At 35.1% G+C, this 25,076-nt stretch overlaps 2 protein-coding genes across 3 annotated transcripts; both read left to right on the forward strand.

Moving 5' to 3' along the window:
* The first annotated feature begins 5,052 nt into the window (after positions 1-5,052).
* Positions 5,053-18,177, forward strand: samd8 (sterile alpha motif domain containing 8). 2 transcript variants are annotated; one of them, XM_048191366.1, is made up of 6 exons: positions 5,053-5,709; positions 8,415-8,991; positions 14,089-14,184; positions 14,597-14,714; positions 16,720-16,870; positions 16,973-18,177. In XM_048191366.1, exons 1-6 carry the CDS (start codon positions 5,586-5,588, stop codon positions 17,275-17,277), a joined length of 1,371 nt encoding a protein of 456 aa, XP_048047323.1. In that variant the 5' UTR covers positions 5,053-5,585; the 3' UTR covers positions 17,278-18,177. The 2 variants fall into 2 exon arrangements, with proteins under 2 accessions (XP_048047323.1, XP_048047324.1); XM_048191367.1 differs by having other exon boundaries at positions 5,057-5,657.
* An 882-nt stretch (positions 18,178-19,059) lies between these two features.
* Positions 19,060-20,901, forward strand: LOC125268225 (beta-microseminoprotein-like). Its single transcript, XM_048190296.1, has 4 exons — positions 19,060-19,370; positions 19,569-19,689; positions 20,009-20,111; positions 20,208-20,901. Exons 1-4 carry the CDS (start codon positions 19,368-19,370, stop codon positions 20,320-20,322), a joined length of 342 nt encoding a protein of 113 aa, XP_048046253.1. The 5' UTR covers positions 19,060-19,367; the 3' UTR covers positions 20,323-20,901.
* The last annotated feature ends 4,175 nt before the right edge of the window (positions 20,902-25,076 follow it).

Raw genomic sequence — 25,076 nt, forward strand, 5'->3', positions numbered from 1 at the left:
TGTCTGGTTCTCGAATCTGATTGGCTGATAGCCATTCGATATTTCAGTGATAACAGCACTCCTACTGCCTTTTCACCGCAAAATGCAATTAATCCATCAATATAAAAGTTATTTTTCAAATTGAAAATACACATCAAAGTAAGTTGATTCACATATATGACAGAGTCTAAACTTTGCCAATATTTATCTTATATACAGGCATTTTACTAAAAATACATTCAGCCGTCGCTCCCAAAATGAATTTTTTCAACGGCTCTGGTTAGAAGCATTGAGCAAAATAAGCAAGCTGACATTAAGTACAATATATATCTTTTATTTCAAATATATATATACAAATTTTACTTTCAATAAAACATTTGCAATGGGTTTGTAAAAGGTGTTTTATGCATGTTCGGCCTGATTTTTTGTTGCATTTACACTGTTCTGACCAGCAGGGGTCACCAGCGTGTAGCGTTTCGAACGTTTCGAAACACTGAATCATTTTGAGAAGCAATTGGTTTTGATTCGAAGCTTTGAAATTTTCATTACAGGGTCATTCTACAGAAACGTACACTTTTCTGTCCCCAGCCTTTACAGAAATATTACACTCGAAAAACACTTTATGATTACAATTTGTTTATATTTTAAAATGAAACAATATGTTATTTGAACAATTACACCTTCTTGAGCCATCAATGTGGCAATTTGTTTTTTTATTAAGTATAAGAGTTCCAAGCACCACAGAAGTGCTCGTCCCCACAGTCATGTACAGAGAGAAAGTGCTTTATTTTGAGGCCAGAAACAGGTTTTTCTACCATTTAATATACAATATACATAACTATCAAATATATAATGTAAATGACATAAAAAAAATATTATAAAATATATAATGAATGTAGTGGACCCCTGGAGTTGTGTCACTGGTGTTACCATTTAACAAAAATCTCTTATTTTGAAATAAAAATCACAATGATGACATCACTTGACTTCCCTTTTCCTATTTCTTGAAGATCTATGAAGAAAGGCCCATGGAAAGTCCACAATCTCTTTTCAGTTATCAGAAATTTTAATCAGAAAATCATAATTTCATATGAAGCTTTTAGTTGAACTCATTGGTATGACCTACTTTATTGTTAGGGAATTTAAAATAGAATACAAATGGATTGAACTACTTAATTTAGTGAGTGTACCATGACTGACAACATGTGGTTTGATACCTTGCAGCAGCCATTTTGTAAAATGCATTTTTCATGAAAATTGTCACTGGTGTTACTGTCACTGGTGTCACCTTTTTATGGGTAACACCAGTAAAGACAGTAACACCAGTGACTCCCATTTATAGATAAACTTTATTCAGAGCTGTTCATTTAGTTATTTTGCATAAAATAGCACCGAGATTATGTGATTCTAACTGTTCTTTCTCACTGTTAATCCTCTTTTGGGCAGGTATGGCTATACTGAGTACAGCTGAGAAGCAGCGACTTTAAAATGTTGTTTATGATCTTTTAATGTCTGCCGTCACTAAGTGTTGATTGATATATACCAAATGTAAAAATTTAGTCCCATCTACTTAATTTTAGTTAAAGAATAAGGATCTTTGGTCTTATGTATACGTCACTGGTGATTCATTGTGTCACTGGTGTTACTGTTTTTTGTCTGTCGCATTAAATAAAATGTGTCATTGTGACATGATACATCCATTGAATTATGCTACACTCAAGAATTAAGATTTAAAGGATTTCATCATTACTTGTTTATTACTGTTTTTCAAATATTTTATTGTTATAGCAAATATGCAAATGAACTAACATCATTCAATCACACTTTTAACAAACCTGATTAAAATAAATAACACATAATCTCTTCATTATCATAATTTTCTGTAATTCTGGCTGCATGTGCTGAAAAATTGAGAAATAATATTTCATAAAAACCTTTAAAATCGCCAGAGAAGTAAGATAACCAGTGACAAAAAATGGAAAATGCGGTCTTAAATAAATGCACAAAAAAAACCATAAAAAATCATTAAGCTTCATTAAGTGTCATTTATGTGTATTCATAAAGTCAAAGGGTAATCTAATAATGTGGTCTAAGTTTAAATGTTAGAAAAAGAAATACATTTTAAGACCATTTAAGACCATGACCTTGCCATACCAAAAGTGGATATTTCTTTAGAATGACCCTACAACAGATTTTCAGACTATCTGGTCAATAATTTTACCAAATTTTGGCTCCAAATGAACAGATTGTGCAGCATAAATAAGCCGTGAGAGGCCTTCTCAAATAGAGATCAAGCTCAAGCGTTCTTGAGCTCTGGAAAGGCGCTATATAAATAAAACTTATTATTATTATTATTATTAAAGATCTCTTTGTAGCCACTGATTAAACCTTATCTGAATTTTATCCATAAGGGGTTGAAAATTAGAATTTTTTTTTTTATTATTACTATTATTTCGGTGCTTTTCTTTCACTGGAGTATCATGAATAAAGGAGTCATTGCATATTTGTTTTTACATTTTTTATGGCCAAAATCTCACATGTTAGCATATTTAAATGCAGGCCTGAGGATCTGGAGAAAAAAAATCAGTAATATTTATTGCCAGAGGGATCTGCATAGCATCCCTAAGAAAGGGTTGAATCATCAGCAAGCTGACTGATGATCACCTCTCCTTTAACAATAGCTCTTCCTTTCAGATTGCTGGCTTTTATGTGAAAAGGCCAGAACACACCAAGCCGACGCCGACGAACTAGTGGCGACGAAAGCAGACTGCTTGGTTGGCTCACGTCGGCAGCGTCTGTGTCCAAAGTTGGCCTGACACACCAAACCAACGCTAAACAGCCGACGGCCAAGTAACACGTCTGTTCTGCGCCTGCGTGAGATGAAATGGCTTTCTGTACCAGCAGGTGGCAGTATCTGAACAGCCAATCAGAATGATCAGATGGCCCGACGGACCGACAAGCTCCGACGGCGATTCAACATTTCGAATCGGCCGAAAAAAAGTAGACGAGGACCAACTTCAGCCAACGGTGCAGAACACACTGAGAAAACTTAGTCGGCCAACGAAGAAAAACTTGGTGTGTTCTGGCCTAAAGATGCTGAGCGGTGAGAACAAAAAGGCGAAATGGGACAGTCCTGCCTAATTCCCCTTGAAACTTCAAAAAAGTGGGTTACACCATGTTTCCGATTCACAATAACAGAACTACTGCCATTTGTACAGGAGGAGATGGGGAGTGTTGTAACACAGGGTCAGTTGTAACACTGTCAGACAAGTCAGAAAAAAGAGCTGTGGTGATGTCATCAGTGTCATACACTCCCATCATCTTTTTAAGCTCACAGGAGGAGAAGTGCCATGTGAATGTGAGCAACACTGTAGATTTTATGACCCAAAAAAAAAAATTTTCAGAAAGAAAAGTCAATTTTTTTTATCATGATTATTTTTTTCGCCTAGCAAACATTGTATTGTAGATAGTTATTTGACTTTTCTCTAGTTTAATTTGATGATGTACATTCATGCTAACAGTTCAAACCCACATGCTAAAACAGTTTGCTATGTTATGGATGTTCATTGTAGGGACAGTTGTTCAATGTTCATTAAAAATGTTACAACCAACCCCTTATGATGATTCCAGTTATCAATCACATCCCCTGTTAAGTCACATGAATTTTTGTTGTTGTTGTGTTTGGACATTGAGGGATATATGTGGTAAATGTGTTTCCATCCTTTATGCGCATGACTTCTTACCGGATATGAACATTCTCCACCTCAATTGAGCACATTGGGGTTTTTTGTTTGTTTGTTTTGTGCACATTTATGCACATCTATCCCCAGCTAGTGTTACCCCCCCCCCCCCCCCAAAAAAAATATTTGTACCAGACAAATGTAGCTACCATGTATCAAATTTTGAGAAATATAGCACAAACAAACACCGAGTTACTGATGCTCAAACAAAAGGTGTTACTTTCATCCCCGGTCTCCCCCTACAAAGTTTTTGAGCGGCACTACAGAACTTTTCTAAACCATTTCCACTCCCTTTTATAGTTCTTTTCATGTGTTTTGCTTTTGGATTTATTATCAAATGAATATCATAACAAATTTTAACAATTTTTTTAAGTATGAAGCAAGAGCAGAAAAAGTCACAGTCTTGAAGGTCCCCTGGAAAGGCTTATTATTTATTTAATCATTTATTTTTAAATTGCCAATTTTAAATTTTGAAATGAAAATAGCATCATGATCTTTTTCCTTCATGGGTGTAAAGCGCTCTGTTTTCGCTGGAGGTGTGATTAGGGGTTAACAGCCTCTTAAAATGGACCTAGTGACGCCACTGACTGCAAACTTATTTCACAGGACACTTTGAGCCTCAAATTAAGTTTACTGCATTAAATGTAGCCCAGTTCTTTTATGCAAATCTTTTTGAGCTCTGCATCTTAAATGAGTATGTCTGTGTTGTCATTTAATTTATTTTTATTAACCACTTTGCAGTGGTCAAGGATTTTAATAGCTTTATTTTTCACAAAGGCTATCCTTCTGCTGTTAATACTGGTGGATCCAAAATGGTCAATATTCATATTCATGCATTTTTATTCATATTTATGTTAATCATTTATGGATTATGATTGATCAATTTTACTTTTCATATGTACTCCTACTTTATATATTAATTCTCATCACATTTTCAAGTATTTACACTTTATTGTACCCTTATGGTCATTATTCTTTTATATTTAAGAGTAGGCTATGTATGCTTGTTAAATTCAATTGTTCTTCAAGTGTTCCAATGTGACAGGTCATGCTGACACGTTTGTGGTTAGATATTGGACGCCTGCCAAGTACTGCAGAAGTGATGTTTTCATATTATTTCTGCTGACATGTGATAATGTAAGATCTGCAAAATTACCTAAGGGGGTCAAAACAACCCCTATATCTATTTTCATCTATTTTTGACATCTGACCAGTCTATGACATAATGGGTAAATCCATTTGAAACATAAGTTTGAGTGGGATGTAAATTTCCCTATTCTTATTATAAAACGGACTGAGTCATTGATAGTGGAGCCTTTTTTCCCTTGCTCTTCTGCTTCATCTCTCCTATCTGCAAATGTCTTAATTATTGTTCTTTCTTTCTGTATATTCTGATCTTCATCTATTAGATACAATACTCTGGATTTTACAATAGGCTACTCTAAATTTTATTATTAACTATTAATTACTTAATGCATTTGTTTGTCTCTATAATTTCTAATAAATAAATTTGTTATTACTTTTTTTAAATTTAATCTCTGACATAATCATTGCTGGACTACCTGGATCTCATTTTCTCATTTTGCATCAATATTGATGTTAGTGGTGTTGTTTTCCCACCATAAATGATGCCACTTCCTGGATGATATCATTTTGTATTTTTATTTTTTCATTGGAAAAAAAAAAAAAAAAAAAAAAAAAAGACAAACTAACAGTATAGCAATTGAAAATGTGGGTATTAACCACCAGGTAATGAGGGTTTGGTCGGAATCGTTAAAGCAATGAACTTCCTCGAACAATTCCATATATGGAGTTCCATAGCCACACCCAAGGAGCTTGTCATGAGTGACGACGATTCCTGTTTACATGCTTTTGGGCGTCACTGACAGCATGGCACTGACTCAGAAACCGAAGGCTGATGTGACTCGAGATCGCAAGGTGAGGATTTTTAAACAACTTGATCATTTAAATAACCACACGGATAAACAGGGTAAGACAGGCGCATAGCTCATATTACAAGCAATTCCCATCCCTACAACACACACTCTTCCACTGTGACAGAGAACCAAAGTCAGATTTGTCAATGCTTTTTTCCCCCCTTTATTTATTTGTAGAGTCTTTTGAGCATTTCTTGTTGTCTGGGTTCTTATACGGGGGTCATATGAGAATAAATGCGTTCATTCAAACTCCTACGTACAGACAAAATGGGCAGTGCTTTACTTCTTTACTCTATGGGGTTATTTGCTATTCTTTTCCACAGCAATAGTTCACCCAAAAATGAAACTCCTGTTATCATTTACTCACCTTCATGTTCTTTCAAACTTGTATGATTTTCTTTCTCCCGTGAAACGCAAAGGAGATGTTAGGAACCGACAGCCTCAGTCACCATTCAGTTTCATAGCTTTTTCCATAGAATGAAAATGAATGGTGACTAACACTGTCATTTTGTCTGACATCTCCTTTTGTGTTCATTGTTTGGTGAGGTATCCATTTTAGAACCATTTGATGTTATTTTGAAATGTTTAGTTTAGTTTCAGGTTTAGTTTCACAGCTCGGAAAGTGGAATCGGTGATGGCTTTTCAGTTTTGAAGATTTAAATGTCTGTTAGTAACTTTCATGACGCCACTCTCTGAGGTTCGTGGTCTTGCGCAATCCTGCTTGAATGATAAAACATTGTTTGTGTTTGCAGTTTAAACTGTATTAACAGAGTCTCCATGAATGATGCCAACTTGTTGGCTGCCTTTCCATCGCTATCTGGCCCGAATCACTCATTAAAATGTTTTGCTTGTTATATTGTTTGTAGCCTACTTTTTCAGTTTTGTGAAGAAATTCATATGTTGGCCCAATTTATATTGTTCTGCTAAATGAATCTGGCGAAGGATTATATCATGAATATTAATTAGGTTATACAGAAAGCATTTAACACAGTTTTCTGTTTATAGTTAGGTGCTCGAAATGAACTTTTGACATTTAATTTATTAACTTAATTCTGCTGATGTGAGTTCCAGGATTGTATATGTTCTTATACACTTAGAATAATACTTTGTTACCAAACCAAAATTGCTGATGTGCATCAGTGGATGTATATCAGATAAAACTCCTCTGGATTTAGTAACAACAAGCTGTTTGTTCATGCAGTGTTGTGCAAGAGGACAGATGCTTGGTTTTAGCTGTAGCGTCCCTGAATCAATAATTGCTCTTGGTACGGAGAGTGGCAGTATTCGTGTGTGTGTGTGTGTTCACACCCAGTGATTGTAATCATTTTGTTGTTAATTTCAAATAGACTGAGGCTGTTTTAGTTTAGTATTATTGATTTAAGTTGCTCCTCATTGAATGTCGTTACATTGTTTTAGTCTAGTTCCAGGAATGTCACATGTTTGACAGTCTGTCATCATTAAGGCTCACAAGAGATCACTAATGTAAATAGCAGACATTAAACATGTACACACAGCACACACCAGTCATACACATTACTTATTGAACATTTAAAGGGATAGTTCAACCAAAAATTAAAATTTTGTCATCATCATCTATTTAGCATAGCTACAAATGTTGGTTTATTTTTAGCCCATCCTGTTGTGCCAATAGGTCTAACATAGAGAACTAATAAGGGTCTGTGTAATGTAGTTCAGCATGTTTAAGAAAACATCAGTGCTATCAGATCCTTTCTATCTGTGTACGAGTGTTTTGCCCCAATGACAGGTGTAAACATTTGAACTCAAATTAAGATGTTATCTCCATAAGATCAAGATCTTGAGTTCCGTGTACTTGTTTAAATGAGTATTTAGTGAGATCACGCAAATGAAGTGACTAAAAGGTCACAATGTAATTCAAGTCTGCAAGCACCTGTTATTAGGTTTGATAATTTAGCCTAGCACACTGATCACATTTCAGACATTGTTTCAACTGATTACAGGTTACAGTCACTGATAAGAAAATGTCCTATGTTTGTTAGAAACTCTGCACTTTAGCACTCAAGCCCTAGAATCAGCAGGATTTAGCACTGAAGATTGCATGAATGTACTCGGATAAAAGTAGTACTGATTGTACACAGACCTTTGGAGTCCGAGAGAGAAGTTAAAATTGTTGAGCTTGTAGAGAGTGATTCAATGAGACCAGGAGTGTACAAAGTGAGTGTCTGCTTATTCAGTTGGATTTATCGTCACTGTTTGGTTTAGGGATGTGCAAAACTACATATTTTCAAAAGCAACTTTCCTGAATGACTAGTTGAGTAATGGTTCTTAAATATGTAGTCATCATTTACTCACCCTCAAGTTTGAGTTTCTTTGTTCTGTTGAACAATAAAGAATGTTTGTAACCAGACAGTTGACATTAGCCATTGACTTCAAATGCTATGGAAGTCAATGGTTACCGTCAACTGTCTGTTTGTTCTTCTTTTGTGTTCAGCAGAAGAAAGAAACTTGTACATGTTTGGAACAACTTGATAGTGCGTAAATGATGACAGAATTTTCATTTCTGGGTGAACTCTCCCTTTAACTGAAAACACCACTGCTAAAAATATTAAAAATCTAAAACCTACTGGACGACCATTGGGACCCTTCCTTAGTACGAATTCAGAATTTCTATTTGATATAAAAGACTTAGTTATAGAATGTTCGAAGAAAATTCTTCATGTTTGTTTGTGTGTTTCTACATTTTATCCTTGTACATGTGTATTCATATCTGTCTCTGCAGGTATGCCAGGCTCCAGGTTTGTCAGTGTGGAGGGTTGGAGCAGTAAGCAGGTAGCTGGCTGGCTCAGAGAACAGGGGTTTCGTGAATATGTGGATCTCTTGTGCTCTAAACACCGTTTAGATGGTGCCAGCCTGCTGTGTCTTACTGAGGCTGACCTGCGGTCTCCTCCGCTGGAGCTTAAGGTGCTGGGTGATATCAAGAGATTGATGCTGGCTGTGCGGAGACTACAGAGACAACACGCAGTCCACGTGCATTCAGGGTTAGAGGTCAGTGCATCGTCTCCCATACACACTGACGGAAAAGACCTCGTCGTCTCTAATGGCTTCACAGAGCGAGTGTCAGGAGACCTCCAACACTGTAATGGGGCAGTCACTACTGTTGGTGGTGAACACAGTTACTCAAACGGGAAGCGTAAGCAGTATTGTGGTCGGTTCGACCCGGAGTACTGGAAGACCACCCTCAGCGCACTCTACGCAATGCTGGTGTGCGGAGTGACATCATTCGTCATGGTGCTAGTGCATGAGAGGGTTCCTGACATGAGGACGTACCCGCCACTTCCAGACATATTTCTAGACAGGCAAGTTATATCTGGATGGGTGGGGTAGATGTATTTTTGGGATAGGTGTGTTACATTCCTTCACCAGTGTTAAAGGGTTAGTTAACCCAGAAATGAAATTTCTGTCATTTATTACTCACCCTCATGTCGTTCCACACCCGTAAGACCTGCGTTCATCTTCAGAACACAGTTTAAGATATTTTATTGCCAGGAAAAGTGGTAATGCAATGACGTTGATGCCTATGTGTGGTTCAGATATTATCAGATTTCATCAAAAATATCTTAATTTGTGTTCCAAAGTTGATCGAAGGTCTAATGGGTTTGGGATGACATGAGGGTGAGTAATTAATGACAGAATTTTCATTTTTGTGTGAACTAACTGTTGGAAATCTCAGAAGCATAGACCAGGAGACTTTGGGATCTCTTGAAGCAGAAGTTACTCTTTATTGAGAAACACGCTGTGGTCATCCAAAATCTGATTAAGACATTGTACTTGGCAGTTCATATACATTCAAGGGGGAGGGATACATAGAGTAGGGGTGGAGACCATCTAAACAAAGGATGCAAATGCAGTACAGGAATCAGATCATTCCCTACATTTCCCAGCCATGATCTAATCAGCATAACTGTGTCATTCAAATGCATAGGTGCTAATCCAATCAGTCTGTCAGTATCACCTATACCTTTACATTATCATAGAGACAAAAGCACAGCTGTATCTTGAGCTGGTCATGCCACATGGTCAGGAAGTGCAAAAGGTCACACACCCCTGAGCTACCTGCCTTGATCTCCTTAGAATGTCATTATCTTTACCTTAACATGCTAAATACAATATACTTCACCTTAGTAATTCATGTGAGGTGATGTCATTATGTAGGATCAACAGATCTTAAACAGATTATTAAATTTGTAATCCCACAGTTCCCCCTTTGAGAGTTCTAATAACTCTCACATAATACAAATTTAAACCTTCTTAAATCCCTTCTATAACATATGTTTGTTAACATAAGTTCCATCTTCCAGTCATGCAACTTGTAACAGTTACAGGCACATACATCTTATTCTGTGTCGTGTCCAACATTTACATAAGTGTTGTTCTTTAACTTGAGTATACTGTTGACACACATATACAACGCAGGGTGGTAACATGTTGTATAAACTACATGATGACACAGAAAACCATGTAGCATAAGCGTGGAAGTCCTAAAAGTCCATGGCGCCTGAATAGCTGTGGAGTCTGTTCCCTGTAGAGTCCATTTCCATGTTTGTCCCAAGATGATTCTTTGTCGTTGTGCAACTCTGAGTTGCTCAGATGACTCTGTCATCATGAAGGTTGTTCATGGTTATCTGAGGTGATGCTTTACACCAGGTGCTGCTTGAGACGTCATGGCATATACACATACCTGCACACAAGAAAACAAAGAAAAAGCAGACCAGCAGTATTCATGCATAGACTTTAGTACGTTACACCTCTGATGATCCTATAGTTTTTCTGTCTAACTCTGATCATCATAAACTTCTAGTGATCGTATAGTGGTTTTGTTCTTCTTTTTCTTAACCTAGTCTTAATCAATTTGACACCTATAGACCAGTAAGGTGGGGATAAACTGAGAGAGGGGGAAACCTATGAGGAAGTCTTCACCACAGGGTTAGCCCCCGAGGCCTTATGCACTTCGGTTCTTCCCTGGGCTCCTCACTGGTCTGTGTGTCCTATTCTCTCCCTGTAGTTCATTTCCAAATTTAAGGTGCTACATCTCCATCTTCCATTGAAACATCAGTCATAGCAGACATCATAACCCATAGAGGATGGATAAGTGAATGGAGTGTGCTGTAGAATAACATTTAAGGCTGTGAGTGTACTTAACCCGTGTCCCCGAATGGTGGAAGTGACAGTCAACTTTGTTTTGTTCAGAATGAGTCTTTCAGCTTTCTTGTAAATGACTGGGGAAATTAAGCACTCACAGCCCAAATGGTTAGCATGTCAGCAAGCTGCTGCTCCAAGAGTTTGGAGAAGAGGGGAGGGGCAGTTTCAATGTAGCAAGTAGACAGAGTAGGAGCTGAGTAAAGCTGTTCATTTCTTTTAATGTCTTTTTGTTTTTCCTACACTCTTTCATCCAATGTCCAGATTTACCACAGTAATGACAAGTACCTTCTCTCTTAGGACATTTACGTTTCTGTCGATTCTCTGTGTTGACCTTAAAGGATGCTGCTGCAATCTTTACTCTTGTCTTGACATCTGAGTCTCTTTCCCAAATAGCTAACCTATCCAAGTTGTTTTGCAGAGTTCTGTTGGACCATGTGAGGTCTAAGAAAGGCAATGCATTTCTGTATTCTGATGAAAGCCCATCAAACCACATGCGGACCAGTGGTCCATTATCCTCTAACACCTTCTCTGGAGTGTCAGCTATTCCACTGTATGCTGCCACTGACTGACAAAATCTTTCAGTGTACTCCCTTACAGTTTCATCCTTCTTCTGTACACAACTACTGATCTTTGACCAGTCCACCTTTGGTCCAACAAGGTTCTGTAACACTCTCAGAACTCCTTCTCTCAATTCACCTTTGCTGGAATGCTGAAACTCAGAATTATTTACAGCACTTTCAAAATCATTGAATTCTGACTCTTTCAGGATTTGTGACATTAGCTGGGTGACGTCAGCTAGGGACATATCATAGAGCTTCATTTTTCTGGACAACTCTGTCCTAAACTCAGAAAAGTTTCTATGCACTGATGGCAAATTCTCAGCAATTCTTTCTATGTCTTCAGGACCTATAGCAGTACTGACTGCTTGTAACTGCAGTATGGGGGTTACAGATGTAACTGTGTCAACCCCTTTTGCCCTACTCTGAGCCTTTTGTCTCGCTCCACACACTTCAACTGCATTTACATCTTTATCCATGAATCCAGTATTGCTATTGCCCTCTAGTCTACAGAAAGACTGTAGTCAGATGTAGCTTTCATCTGACTGTTGGACTTTTGAGTCACATTTGGTTGAGGCTTTGTTAAGGCCCAACTTCTGAGTGAGACGAGACACTCGAGTGTGCAACTGTTTGTTCTGCTCTTCTAACTTAGCAATACGTTGAATTTGGTCTTGTGCAATGGATAGAGTAAATTCTCTGTGGCAGCAGATAATGCCCTTCATATTTTTCTTCCGAATACAAGCACCAAGTACCTTTTTGCATTCTTCAATGGACCAAACTTTTTCTGGATGAATCCCAAATTTCTTTGTCAAATCCAATCTGACTGACTCTATTGAGTCACTATTGAGTCCATGTGCTTTCCTAACAATGATTTGAACTCACTATCTGTCCATAAAGGGGTAGCTAGTCCACCTTTCTCAGTTGTTGAAATTAGTCTAGCGTTCTTTCTCAACATTTTGTAATGTCTTTCTGGCACAACAATACACTTCAACACTTCCCTGACAGAGCAGAGGTTAACCTAGTTAATACACATCGTAATGTATTCAACCTTCTCTGGTGAGCAGAGTAGAACCAACTTGCTAACACACTGTAACAGTTGTAACCTTCCCTGAATTAACAGAGGATGAACCTTCTTCTCTAGCAAAGTAGAGGATGGCTATTCTGTTAACACAGCACCTTCCCTGATTAAAGAGAGGACAAACAACCTTCCCTTATAAAGCAGAGGATAGAACTTCCTTAACTTTACAGAGGATAAACCAATATTAGCATGTGATGCCAATCTTCCCTGCCTGAACAGAGGTTACCAATATTAGCACTTAATGCTAATCTTCCCTGCCTAAACAGAGGATAAACTTAATCTCTAAAAGAACATTTTAGAGGATAACTTAGTTAACCAAACCCTACAGCTGTCTGTTAACTCTTCTCTGATGGCGCAGAGGATAACAATTTTGTACTGGTCTTAATGGTCCTTTTGGATAGAGTATCACTCACCAACCCTTGGGTGTACAGGAAAATTCAGCCTGGATCTTCTTTTGGGTCAGATCTTTGTTGTGCTTGAAGTTTCAATCTGGATTGAGGTGAGAAGCTCTATCCGGGTCACGGCACCAAAACTGTTGGAAATCTCAGAAGCATAGACCAGGAGACTTTGGGATCTCTTGAAGCAGAAGTTACTCTTTATTGAGAAACACGCTGTGGTCATCTCAAATCTGACTAAGACATTGTACTTGGCAGTTCATATACATTCAAGGGGGAGGGATACATAGAGTAGGGGTGGAGACCATCTAAACAAAGGATGCAAATGCAGTACAGGAATCAGATCATTCCCTACATTTCCCAGCCATGGTCTAATCAGCATAACTGTGTCATTCAAATGCATAGGTGCTAATCCAATCAGTCTGTCAGTATCACCTATACCTTTACATTATCATAGAGACAAAAGCACAGCTGTATCTTGAGCTGGTCATGCCACATGGTCAGGAAGTGCAAAAGGTCACACACCCCTGAGCTACCTGCCTTGATCTCCTTAGAATGTCATTATCTTTACCATAACATGCTAAATACAATATACTTCACCTTAGTAATTCATGTGAGGTGATGTCAGTATGTAGGATCAACAGATCTTAAACAGATTATTAAATTTGTAATCCCACATAACCCTTTAAGACATACATTTTAATAGCATTTATTTAAACCTCGTCTGCAAAACTTTGTTTCCATGACTGTGAATCAGACATTCTTTAAATAAAACAATAAACATATGTAATACTATTTGCATATGTAAATATAACTGTTACTGTGCAATGATCGAACAGTTAGTAATGAACTCTATCAAATAATTTCAAAATTAAATCTAAATGATAAATGATTCATTAATTTAGTGGAAAAAATGGAAAATTTTGCTTAATTTTGTCTTCTAAATTTATTTATTTTTTATTTTATTTTACTTCTTTAAGTAAACATTTTGAATGTGCTTAGCGACAGAGGTCAAAATGATGATTCTTCTGACCAAGAAAAAAAATCACGCCTTTGGTTGACCATTTTAAATTTTTCATTTTAATCTGTTTTTTTTTTTTTTTTTGGCTATTTCAAATTTTTCATTTTAATCTGTGTTTATGCTCAGTACCTTGTTTTTCTTATGGTTTGAGAGTGTTAACATGAAGCATTCTAACTCTTTTTATTTATTTTTTTATGTGTCAGTGTTCCCAGAATTCCTTGGGCCTTCGCCATGGCTGAAGCATGTGCAGTGGTGTTGGGTTCCATGTTAATGCTGGTGTTGTTGATGCACAAACACAGGTAAACAAACAGAAAATGCAAACCAGAACTTAGAGACACTTTATAAAGTGTCTCACAACTGTTGCATATTGTGTGTATTATAATCTTCTCATAGACAACCCTATTGCTGGTACTGAAAATGCTTCATTACTATGAAAATCTCATGTAAATGTTATTGTCATGTTTGATGGAGGTAGTCAATATCAGACAGTGAGCCTTTTATTAGATGTAATTTGACTATGTAGACTATAGTGTTTGGCTGATGGGTTTACAGTAACATTTAAGAGTTGGATTTGTTTTTGTTTTCATTGAGGTAAAACAGTGAATTTCATATTATTGTTATTTTGCTCATTGTGGACCCATGATCTTTCATTTTCCCATCTTACTGTAACTTCTGTCATTTTGTGTGTGTGTGTGTGTGTGTGTGTGTTAGGTCCATTCTGTTTCGCAGGCTGTGTAATTTGACAGGCACTGTATTCTTGCTCCGCTGTGTCACAATGTTTGTCACTTCACTGTCTGTACCTGGTCATCACCTACAGTGTTCAGGCAAGGTGAGGAACATGTATATATAGACACATGTATGCATATGTCTTTCCCATTCTCTGTCTTGAAGGTGCATCTGGGGTGGTTAAAGGGATAGTTCACCCAAAAATTTAAATGTTTTCACTACTTACCCACCTGCAAGTGGTTCCAAATCTGTATGAGTTTCTTTGGTAACCAGAGAGTTGATGGTAACCATTGATTTCCATAGTAGAAGAAAAAAATACATGGAAGTCAACAGGTGCCATCAACTGTTTGGTTACCAACATTCTTTAATATATCTTCTTTTGTGTTCAACAAAAGAAAGAAACTCGTACAGGTTTGGAACAACATGAGGGTGAGTAAATGATGACAAAACTTTCATTTTTGGGTTCACTACCCTTTTAATGAAGTAAGAATTATTTTACTGTAGGTAGCCCCTGCAAAATTCTTTAATATTTCTTGAAAACAAGACAAATGCACCATATTAATCTTGTTTCTCAGGTGACTAAATTGCTTTGGACAGAATTAGAGTTGAAATATGTCATATTATATGTAATATAATACAGTTTGTAACATAATCAATGCACAAATTAAGGATATTCATTCTGGATTGTAGAGATAAACAGACATGTATTGTAGTCAAGACTTTTGTAGATGGTCACTCTGTTACTCTAGAGCTCCTTGGAAAGTATTTATAGGTTTAGCATTTAGGGATAGACAGTAGAAATATAAAACGAGACCTTTTTTGTGAAGTGTTACCTATAAATCATGTATGGAATTTTTTTTTTTTTTTAATGTTTTTACTTGATCAAAAATACAGCATAAACAGTAATATTGTGAAAAATTATTACAATATTAAATAACTGATTTCTGTTGTAATAAATTGTAATCAAACATTTTTAAATTTGCTGCTCTAGAAATATTTCTGCTTGTGCTGCTTGATATTTTTGTGGAAAATGTGATACATTTTTGTTCAGCATTTTTTCATGAATAAAAAGATCAAAAGAAGCATTTATTTGAAATAAATCTTTTGTAACTTTACAAATATCTTCACTGTCACTTTTGATCAATTGAATGCGTCATTGTGGAATAGGGTGATGTGGAAATATGTTGAGTCAAGGCGTTTAGTGCAATTCTCTGGTATTATTTGAAATGTTGTGTCATGTTAGAGATCTCATTTCATGTACTAGTCTTGTTTACATTCTCTCTTTTACATATCTCTTTACAAGAATTTTTCTTGATAATTTAAACAATGCACTCTTGATTTGATCTGCAAGGTACAAAGAAAGTCTTTATGTCATTACTTCAGTATAATATCAATATGTACAAACAATCCTTCTTAATCGGACCGTCTTGCTTGAGCCAGTGTTATTTTTAGCTTTAATTAATTAGCTACAAATAAAGCTTTAAATGATTAATAAATAATTAATAAAGCTTTAAATAATTAGCTTTTATTTTTATCATTTATCATTTTTATCATTTTATCATTTTCGTGTTAATTTTAGTTTAATTTGTACTCATTTGATTATGTGCTTTTGTCATTTTATTAGTTTTTGTTAAAATATTTAGTTATAGTTTCTATTTATTTCCAGTTAATAATTTTAGGGCTTCAGCTTAAACTTATTTCAACTTATTGCCAAGGCAACATTTCTAATTTTTGTTTAGTTAAATTTTTTTCAGCTATTATTTATTTTATTTCAGCTTTATTTCAATTTCAGTTAACAGAAATGTTTTTTTTTTTTTAGTTTTATTTAACTTAATTTAACTTAATTAGTTTAATTTAATTAATTTTGCATTTTTAATAATACAATTTATTATTTTAATTTATTTTTCTATTAAAAAATGTAAACTCTCTGTTTCTCCCTTTTTTTACAGTTTGCGTTTTTAATAATAAAATTTATTATTTTAATTTATTTTTCTATTAAAAAATGTAAACTCTCTGTTTCTCCCTTTTATTTATATTCCTCTTCAGCCTGACGATCATCAATCTGTGCAGTGTGTGTGGCCTTTAACATGCATATCTGTGTTTTGCAGATGTACGGTGACACATGGGCAAAAGTGCAGCGTGCACTGGACATCTGGAGCGGGCTCGGCATGTCTTTAACTGGTGTTCAAACATGTGGCGATTACATGTTCAGCGGACACACTGTTGTTCTCACCATGCTCAACTTTTTTGTCACTGAATGTGAGTGTACACAAATAGCTCATTTTATATATCTAGCACTTGCATATAAACTTTATCATCTGTGATTCAGTGGTTTGATCAATGTCTTTTTGTGATTTTTAGACACACCACGTAACTGGAACTTCGTCCACACCATGTCTTGGGTCCTAAACTTGTTTGGAATCTTCTTCATCTTAGCGGCTCATGAACACTACTCCATCGACGTCTTCATCGCGTTCTACATCACCACCAGACTCTTCCTGTACTACCACACGCTGGCAAACACGCAGGCCTATCAGCACAGCCGGCGAGCGCGTATCTGGTTCCCTCTTTTCTCTTTCTTTGAGTGCAACGTGACCGGACCGGTTCCAAACGAGTATAGCTGGCCTTTCTCCAAACCTGCCTTCATTAGGAAACTTCTAGGATAGGCCGTCTGTGTTTATGTTTAGCTTAGACTTTTGTTCCACAGTCTTCAAATTTGGAGTTTTGGGGAAATTATTATTATTATTTTTTTTTTTATTTATTGCTTTTGGTCACTTTCTTGAAACCGTTATTTGTAATACTGTATTCTCTCTAAATCAGAACATGGTTTTGGTGACTTTAACTTCTTATAATTTCACTATGTTTGCCTGAATAACTATAAAGCACATATACACCTCGAAAGGCTTTTTTTCTTTTTTCTTTTTTTGATACCTTAATCTGCAGAATCATATTTTCTATTATTTGGTAAAGCAGTTTTGAGTGCTTACAATTGCAGATTTATGTTACTCTAACCGTTAAGCACATAGTATTTCAACTCCTGAACACTAACAGTATGTTTAACAGAGGAAAAGTGCTAGTATACATTCAGTCCTTATTAAATAATTATGCCTCATGCTGCCTATTCTATGTCATAATGGTGCGTATTTAAAGTCTTACAGCCACAGAAAGATAATTCTTGTTTTGCTAACATGTTTTTTTGACATTTTGTAATTAATATGTGACTGTATAAATAGATTGAATTTTTTATGTGATTCCAGGGATGGATTACTATGAAATGTTTTGCCAATATCAGTATCAAAGACACATTCAGCACTTTTATATGAACTTTATTGTTTAAAGGGAGGGCATTTATGATTTCTTTTTGTATGTTTGTGCATACAATAAGTTATTGTACCAATTGTACTAAGTTATTGTATTGTCGAGTTGTGGTGTTTGTGAATGTAACAAAAAATTCTAGTACCGTTTCTTTTTTGTTGTTTTATTTAAATGTAACTCGACTTCTGCCTTATCAATTGGGGTACCCAGAGGATACTTACTGGAAAAATAAAAGTTTACAGACTCACTAACCCCTTTTATGTGTGTTTTTATACACCAAACTAGCAGCATGACAAATGTCCAGTGTGTTGTATATTAGCGTATTATGACAGTTTCTATTTATGCAGTTAGGTGTGATATATAAAGTAGCTTAGAATAAACTGCACTGTTTGATTGAAGATTAAATGATTTAACTGTTCAACGTGTGTAATGTAGATTACAAGAGTCACACCAACTAGTTTTAATCTAGCATACTACAAATTAAAGAGAACTAGAAGAGAATGCAGTTTAATTTCAGTATTGTTTATATTGGTGTCAGGAATCATTCCATGAAATATAATATCTTGTTTAACATGTATCATCAGGATGTTGATCACGAGGAAGAGGATAGAGGATCTTTGTGATGAGACAAGAAAACAAGTGAAGTTCCTAAACGTAATTTTGGGAGGAGTGAGCTGTTTGGCATTCCTCCACCTCCCCAACTCCACCAACATAATTTAGACATCCTGCTACCATACTCGTCTTCCAAGCATTAGTAGACCCACTGGGGGTATATCTAAGCTCGAGTTGAAGCTGCTTCCTCGAACCCCTCCACTGCGGACAGCTATAGCCAAATACATTTAACCATAGCTTAAAGATTATATGGGCAAACTAACTCGTGAATGAACCCTGTGAGCAACCAGACGACATTGGCATCACTGTAGATGTTATAAATAAACCAAGAAACCTCACATGAAGACATTAATGAACATTTTATAGGATTTAAATGAAATGTTTTTATTTATTCTGTTTTTAGTATTTTAATACTTAAAGTCATATGTAAATTACTTAAAGATAATAACAATGTTGCCTTGTTTAACTCAGTTGTACAATCAAAATATTACATTTCTCTTGGCTAAACTGTATTATGATCCAGAAGAGGGAACAAAAAGGCTCTTTATTTTTTTATGCAGTTATGATTAATGCCAACACATAAGAAGTGACATGATCAAACATAGGCTCAAAGTTTTAATGAATTGTTCTAGATTAATGACCTTACCTTCCCATCATAGGAGAAAACCAGTTCCTGTTTATTAATCCAGGACAAACTTGTCATTTTTTGATTTATTACAGCAGTGGTATGATATAAAAAGGTGTAAGATTGTCTGTTCAGCCACTGGTCAAGTCCTTACCTTTCCTGCATCTGCACCTGCTTTAGCTGGATATTGCAAACATTTACAACATGGTACAGTATAATACAGCCTTTTAGAAGTCTTTACCACAAGCAAATACTACTTATGGTATTAGCTCTGTCTTCTTTTACAATCGGGGAGTGTCTGTAATTAATAATTACACAAAAAATAACATTCATATTTCATTGCTGGAACATTCATTTTTAAAATACATACATGTTTAACTGTCCAGTAACTTCTCATCTTCTCAGGTGTGTTTGTTGAGAGTGTGTATTCTCCTCTTCATGGTGGTCTCCTGTAGCGCCGAGTGCTACATTCAGAAACCTGAAGTTGATTTGTTATCCCCCGAAGACATAATAGACCATCTACAAGGTGACTAAAACTGTTCAAAGCCTTTTCTTTCTGACATATGTTTCTGCTAGTATTTATATAATTACTTTGGAATTATATATATTTAACATTTAAACAATATTTGACTTGATTAATATTTTAATTATTAAAATATGTCAGGTTTATTTATAACCAAGGAGCATAGTGCCATCTTACAAATTAGGATAAACCACAGCTGTTATAAAGGATCATTTTTGTAAGCTCTCCATCTAGTGTCCTGTTTTAAATAATGATTGTCAATTATAATAAATAACAACATTTGCATTCAGTTTTTCTATGGTTCTCTGCATGCTTGTTTTAGGTTGTGTCGACTCAGAGGGAGAAACTCATGACTTCGACTCTGAGTGGCAGAATGACTGTTACAACTGTCTCTGTACGCAGTCTGGCATTAGATGCTGTAACAAGTAAGTTTAGTAGTTGGGCATGATATTTAGTCCTTTCATAACCATTCTGTATTCAGTAATAATGCAGTATGATATTGGGTGTGTGTGTGTGTGTAGGATCCCAACAGGAATAGAACACCCTGAGGAATGCGAGATGGTTGTTGACAAAACAACCTGCTCTTTCTCCCTAGTACTTGTTTCAGACCACAGCAAACCGTGCGAATTTGCCTAACACAACTGAAAGCAATCACGTTTCTGTGGAATAAGTCTCAGATTGGGTGAAAAGACTTACAAATACAATAAAGGCTTAACTTTATAATCTTACACAATAAAATGATTTATCTGGCTTTCTCTGGATTTTAATACACTGTAAATGTGCAGAATTATTCACCTATAAATTTGCAAATATTTTTCTTCGCAAGTATTCTTTGCTGGTTCTGAAGTGTCTAGCTTGAGTTCAGAAATAGAATTGACTTTTTACATTTTTTTTAGGTTGTTTGTGGTCTATTCACTACAATGTATTTTTCGGCTCTATATCAATATTCATGACATTTATTTGAAATGTGCTGTATGAATGTTATTTAAGCGCATTACTGAAGTTTTTTTCTGTTTCTTTGTTGCTTTTGCTATAAAAGTGAATGCAAAGTTTTTCACTCTGTTTTTATGTTTTGTGGCAAAGCAAGGATTTTGCATGTGTATGATTATTGTATGGCAACTGTCTTTTTTGTCAATTTTTAGGCCTACTTAATTGTTAACTTTTATTTGACTTGGCTGATGTAAAAATAAATAAATAAATAAATAAAACATCACATTCCAGGAGATCACCAATGAAAGAACTAAATGTATACAGGAATTGAAATGAATTGGGGTATAATTTTGTCATGATGACATGCTGGAGTAATTTGAAGAGCAAGTTACACAAGTTACAAACATTATTATGTAGATGTTAGTAAATCTAACTATTTCTCAAAGAAACAAAAAACAAAAATGTATTTTAAAAAATAATTTAGCATCATAGATATATTATTATACATTTGTTAATATTTTGAATTAGTATAATATTTTCTGTTTACATTTTAATTTTAGTCAGTTTTGTGTCTTATTTTTAAATATGTCTACAGGTTCTGGTCATATAATTAGAATATCGTGAAAAAGTTCATTTTTTTATTGTACATTATTTTTAAAAATGAAACTTTCATATATTCTAGATTCCCTACATGTAAAGTAAAACATTTCAAAAGTTTTTTTTTTTTTTTTTTTTTAATTTTGATGATTAGAGCATACAGCTCATGAAAGTCCAAAATCCAGTATCTCAAAATATTAGAATATTTCCTAAGATCAATCAAAAAATGGATTTTCAAAACAGAAAAGTTCAAGTTCTTTAAAGTATGTTCATTTGTACACTCAATACTTTGTCGGCAGCACATATTACAGCAAATGACTTGCTCCTAGCACAAATTACAGCATCAGTCAAGTGTGGCATGGAAGTGATCAGCCTGTGGCACTGCTGAGGCACTATTGAGCCTTCAGATCATCTGCATATTGTTGGATCGACTGTTTCTCATCTTTCTCTTGAAAATATCCCATAGATTCAGGGGTCAGGCATATTGGCTGGCCAATAAAACACAGTAATATCATGGTCAGCAAACCACTTGGAAGTGGTTTTTGCACTGTGGGCAAGTGCTAAAGTCCTGCTGGAAAAGGAAATCAGCATCTCCATAAAGCTTGTCAGCAGATGGAAGAATAAAGTGCTCCAAAATCTCCTGGAAGATGGCTGCATTGACTTTGCACTTGATAAAACACAATGGACCAACACCAGCAGATGTCACGGCCCCCCAAATCATTACTGACTTCAGAAACTTCCCACTAGACTTCAAGCAGCTTGGATTCTGTGCCTCTCCAGTCTTCCTTCAGACTCTGGGACCATGATTTCACATGAAATGCAAAATTTACTTTTATCTGAAAAGAGGATTTTCGACCACTGTTCACTGTCCAGTTCTTTTTCTCCTTAGCCCAGGTAAGATGCTTCTGATGTTGTTTCTGTTTCAGAAGTGGCTTGGTAGTCCTTTTCCTGAAGATGTCTGAGTGTGGTGACTCTTGATGCGCTGACTCCGGCTTCATTTGACTCATTGTGAAGCTCTCCCAAGTGTCTGAATCGGCTTTACTTGACAGTATTCTCAAGCTTGTGGTCATCCCTGTTGCTTGTGCACCTTTGCTTACCCAATTTCTTTCTTCTAGTCAACTTCGCATTTAATATGCTTTGATACATCACTCTGTAAACAGCCACCACATTCAGTAATGACCATCTGTGACTTACTCTCTTTGTGGAGGGTGTCAATGATTGTCTCCTGGACCATTGCCAAGTCAGCAGTCTTCCCCATTAGTGTGGTTTCAAAGAACAAGAGATACCCGGAATTTATACTGTAGGGATGGTCATTTAATGAAACTCAAATGTAAATATTCCCTAGTGAAAAAAAAGTATACTTTATTGTATTTTAAATATATTCCCTTTTTCTATAGTACACTGCAAATATACTAACAAAAAATGTACTATCATTAAATATATAAAAAGTATATTAGTATCATATTTTCACAATGCAACTTTTAACACACTTTAAAATAATTGTACTTTAGTATATTTTCTAAAAAATATATTTTAGAAAAATATACTTGAAGTGTAAGTTCAGTTTATTTTTTAAAAGTGTATTTATTTGCACTTTATAAAAATATATTTGAGGTATATTTTAACAGTGTGCTGGAAATGATCATTGTAACAATGCACTGAAAGTATATTTAAAAAATACATTATTTAATATCCTGAAGTTGTAGTGTATCTAATGTTAAATTTGAGTATATTTTTTAAGTTTACTTCTTCATCCTTGGAATTCATTATATTACTTGTGCTATTTATTTCAGTATGAATGCATTACAAGCCCATTTAGTATATGCAGTGTAGCCTATACAATTTATGTGTAAATGTTTATTAAGTTTACACTGGCAGAATCATTTTACAATCGTACACACAAATCTATATTAAACAACACACCAGCAGCACAAGTAATGCGAAAAAAATATGTCGAGTGGTTAAACTTATCGGAATTCAAATGTCTCTTCAACTTGGTCTGTGACCAATCAGATTTTGTTGCTCACTGCCTTCAGCCAATCAGAGCTGCTGACGTCACGGTCGTCGTCTGAATCTCCTCACTCAGTCAGTCAGGTGAAGTATAATGTCGCAATGTGTAATTTATTTAATAAAACACTGAAAGCGCAATACATCGCTCAATCTTGGGGATTCTGACCAGTTCAATCAAGTGACATCGCAGCCTGACCGTGATGGCGACGACAACCGGGAATTTAATGGCCTACGCGATCCTGAAAGAACCGGAGAAAAGTGCTGCTATTGGGAGGTGAGTTGTAGTCTACCAGTTAACAAACTTTATTTTATTTTCGTTAACAAACGGAGAGCGATATTTCGGCTTGATATCTCCTTTTTGAGTTTTTGTGTGGTGGTTTATGGCACGTTTGTATGCAGCACCAAAACATTCATATGATTGGTCATATCGGCCCGTATTCTGTACGATATTAATTCATAAAGTGTTTTATGCTTGACTATGTACCGAAAACAATATCGACATGCCATTCTGATACAGTTCCCTGCTGCTAATCCTCATTTACTGTTCAAAAATAGTATTGGTTCAATGTAGGATTTAGACAGACTATTGTAAACGTGAATAAAGAGTTGAACATGCTGTCTTATATCTTTGGTATATTCTGTCAACAGATGCTGTTCTTCACGAGTCTCTGCGGTCATCATTGTGCCATCAGACACAATGAGAAGCTCATCAGAAAATGGAATATAATGTGTAATTTGTATTTGTGTATAGAGGGTTAGGGTTCTTTAATGAAAAACATGGTAAGTTTTGCTGAATCTAAGTTTAAATAAAAACTATTGGATTTGTCAATGAAATATGTCTCTTCATTAGTGATGTTGTTACATTTTATTTGTTTTAATGGCCTTGAAAACAAATTCATTCAACTTTGGGAAAATGTGTTAAACTGTATTTAAATAGTAGCACAACTGTATTGTGTGAGATTATGTAATTCAAAGTACAGTAATCAACATTTGAAGTGGATCAAAAAAGTTAGGACAACTTTGATTAAAGGTTTTGATCCACTTCAAATGTTGACTATATTATACAAAGTATAAGTAATAACAAAGTGTATTGTTATTGACTGCAAAGTGTGTAATGTTTAATATTTGGAATAAGCCAAAGGTACTGAGCATACAGTACTATTACCTGTAAAATAATATATTCATTGTATATTGCTTGTGTTTTCTGAAGACACTCGTAATTATTTTGTAATGTACTTAAATCACAAATAAAGTGTACTTATAACACAAAGTGTACTCATAACAGAAATAAAGTATACTTATAACACAAATAAAAGTATACTTATAACAGAAATAAAGTATACTTATAATACAACGTATATTATAACAAAAAATTATACTTTTAACACAAATAAAGTATACTTATAACACAAATTAAGTACACTTTAATATCACTAATCAAGCATGTAATTAGTCCCTACACAGACATATACTTAAAGTGTACTAAGTATACTTGAAGTTGTTCCAATTTAGTACACATAAGTATACTAAATATACTTAAAGTTGTATTTTAATACTACTTAATTTCAACTTAAATATACTTAGTACAAAATTAGTTGTTTCAAAATAGCACACTTTAAATGAACTAATCATTAACACACTTGAAATATACTAATAATTAGTCTTGCTGCAAGTATACTTAGTATACTTTTTTTTCACTAGGGTTCTAATATTTTGAGATACTGGATTTTGGACTTTCATTAGCTGTACGCTCTAATCAACAAATTAAAAAAAAAAATCTTTTGAAATGTTTTACTTTACATGTAGGGAATCTAGTATAAATGAAAGTTTCATTTTTTTAAATAATTTACTAT

Source organism: Megalobrama amblycephala, linkage group LG5 (genome assembly GCF_018812025.1).
Source record: "Megalobrama amblycephala isolate DHTTF-2021 linkage group LG5, ASM1881202v1, whole genome shotgun sequence".
Classification (NCBI taxonomy): Eukaryota; Metazoa; Chordata; class Actinopteri; order Cypriniformes; family Xenocyprididae; genus Megalobrama; species Megalobrama amblycephala.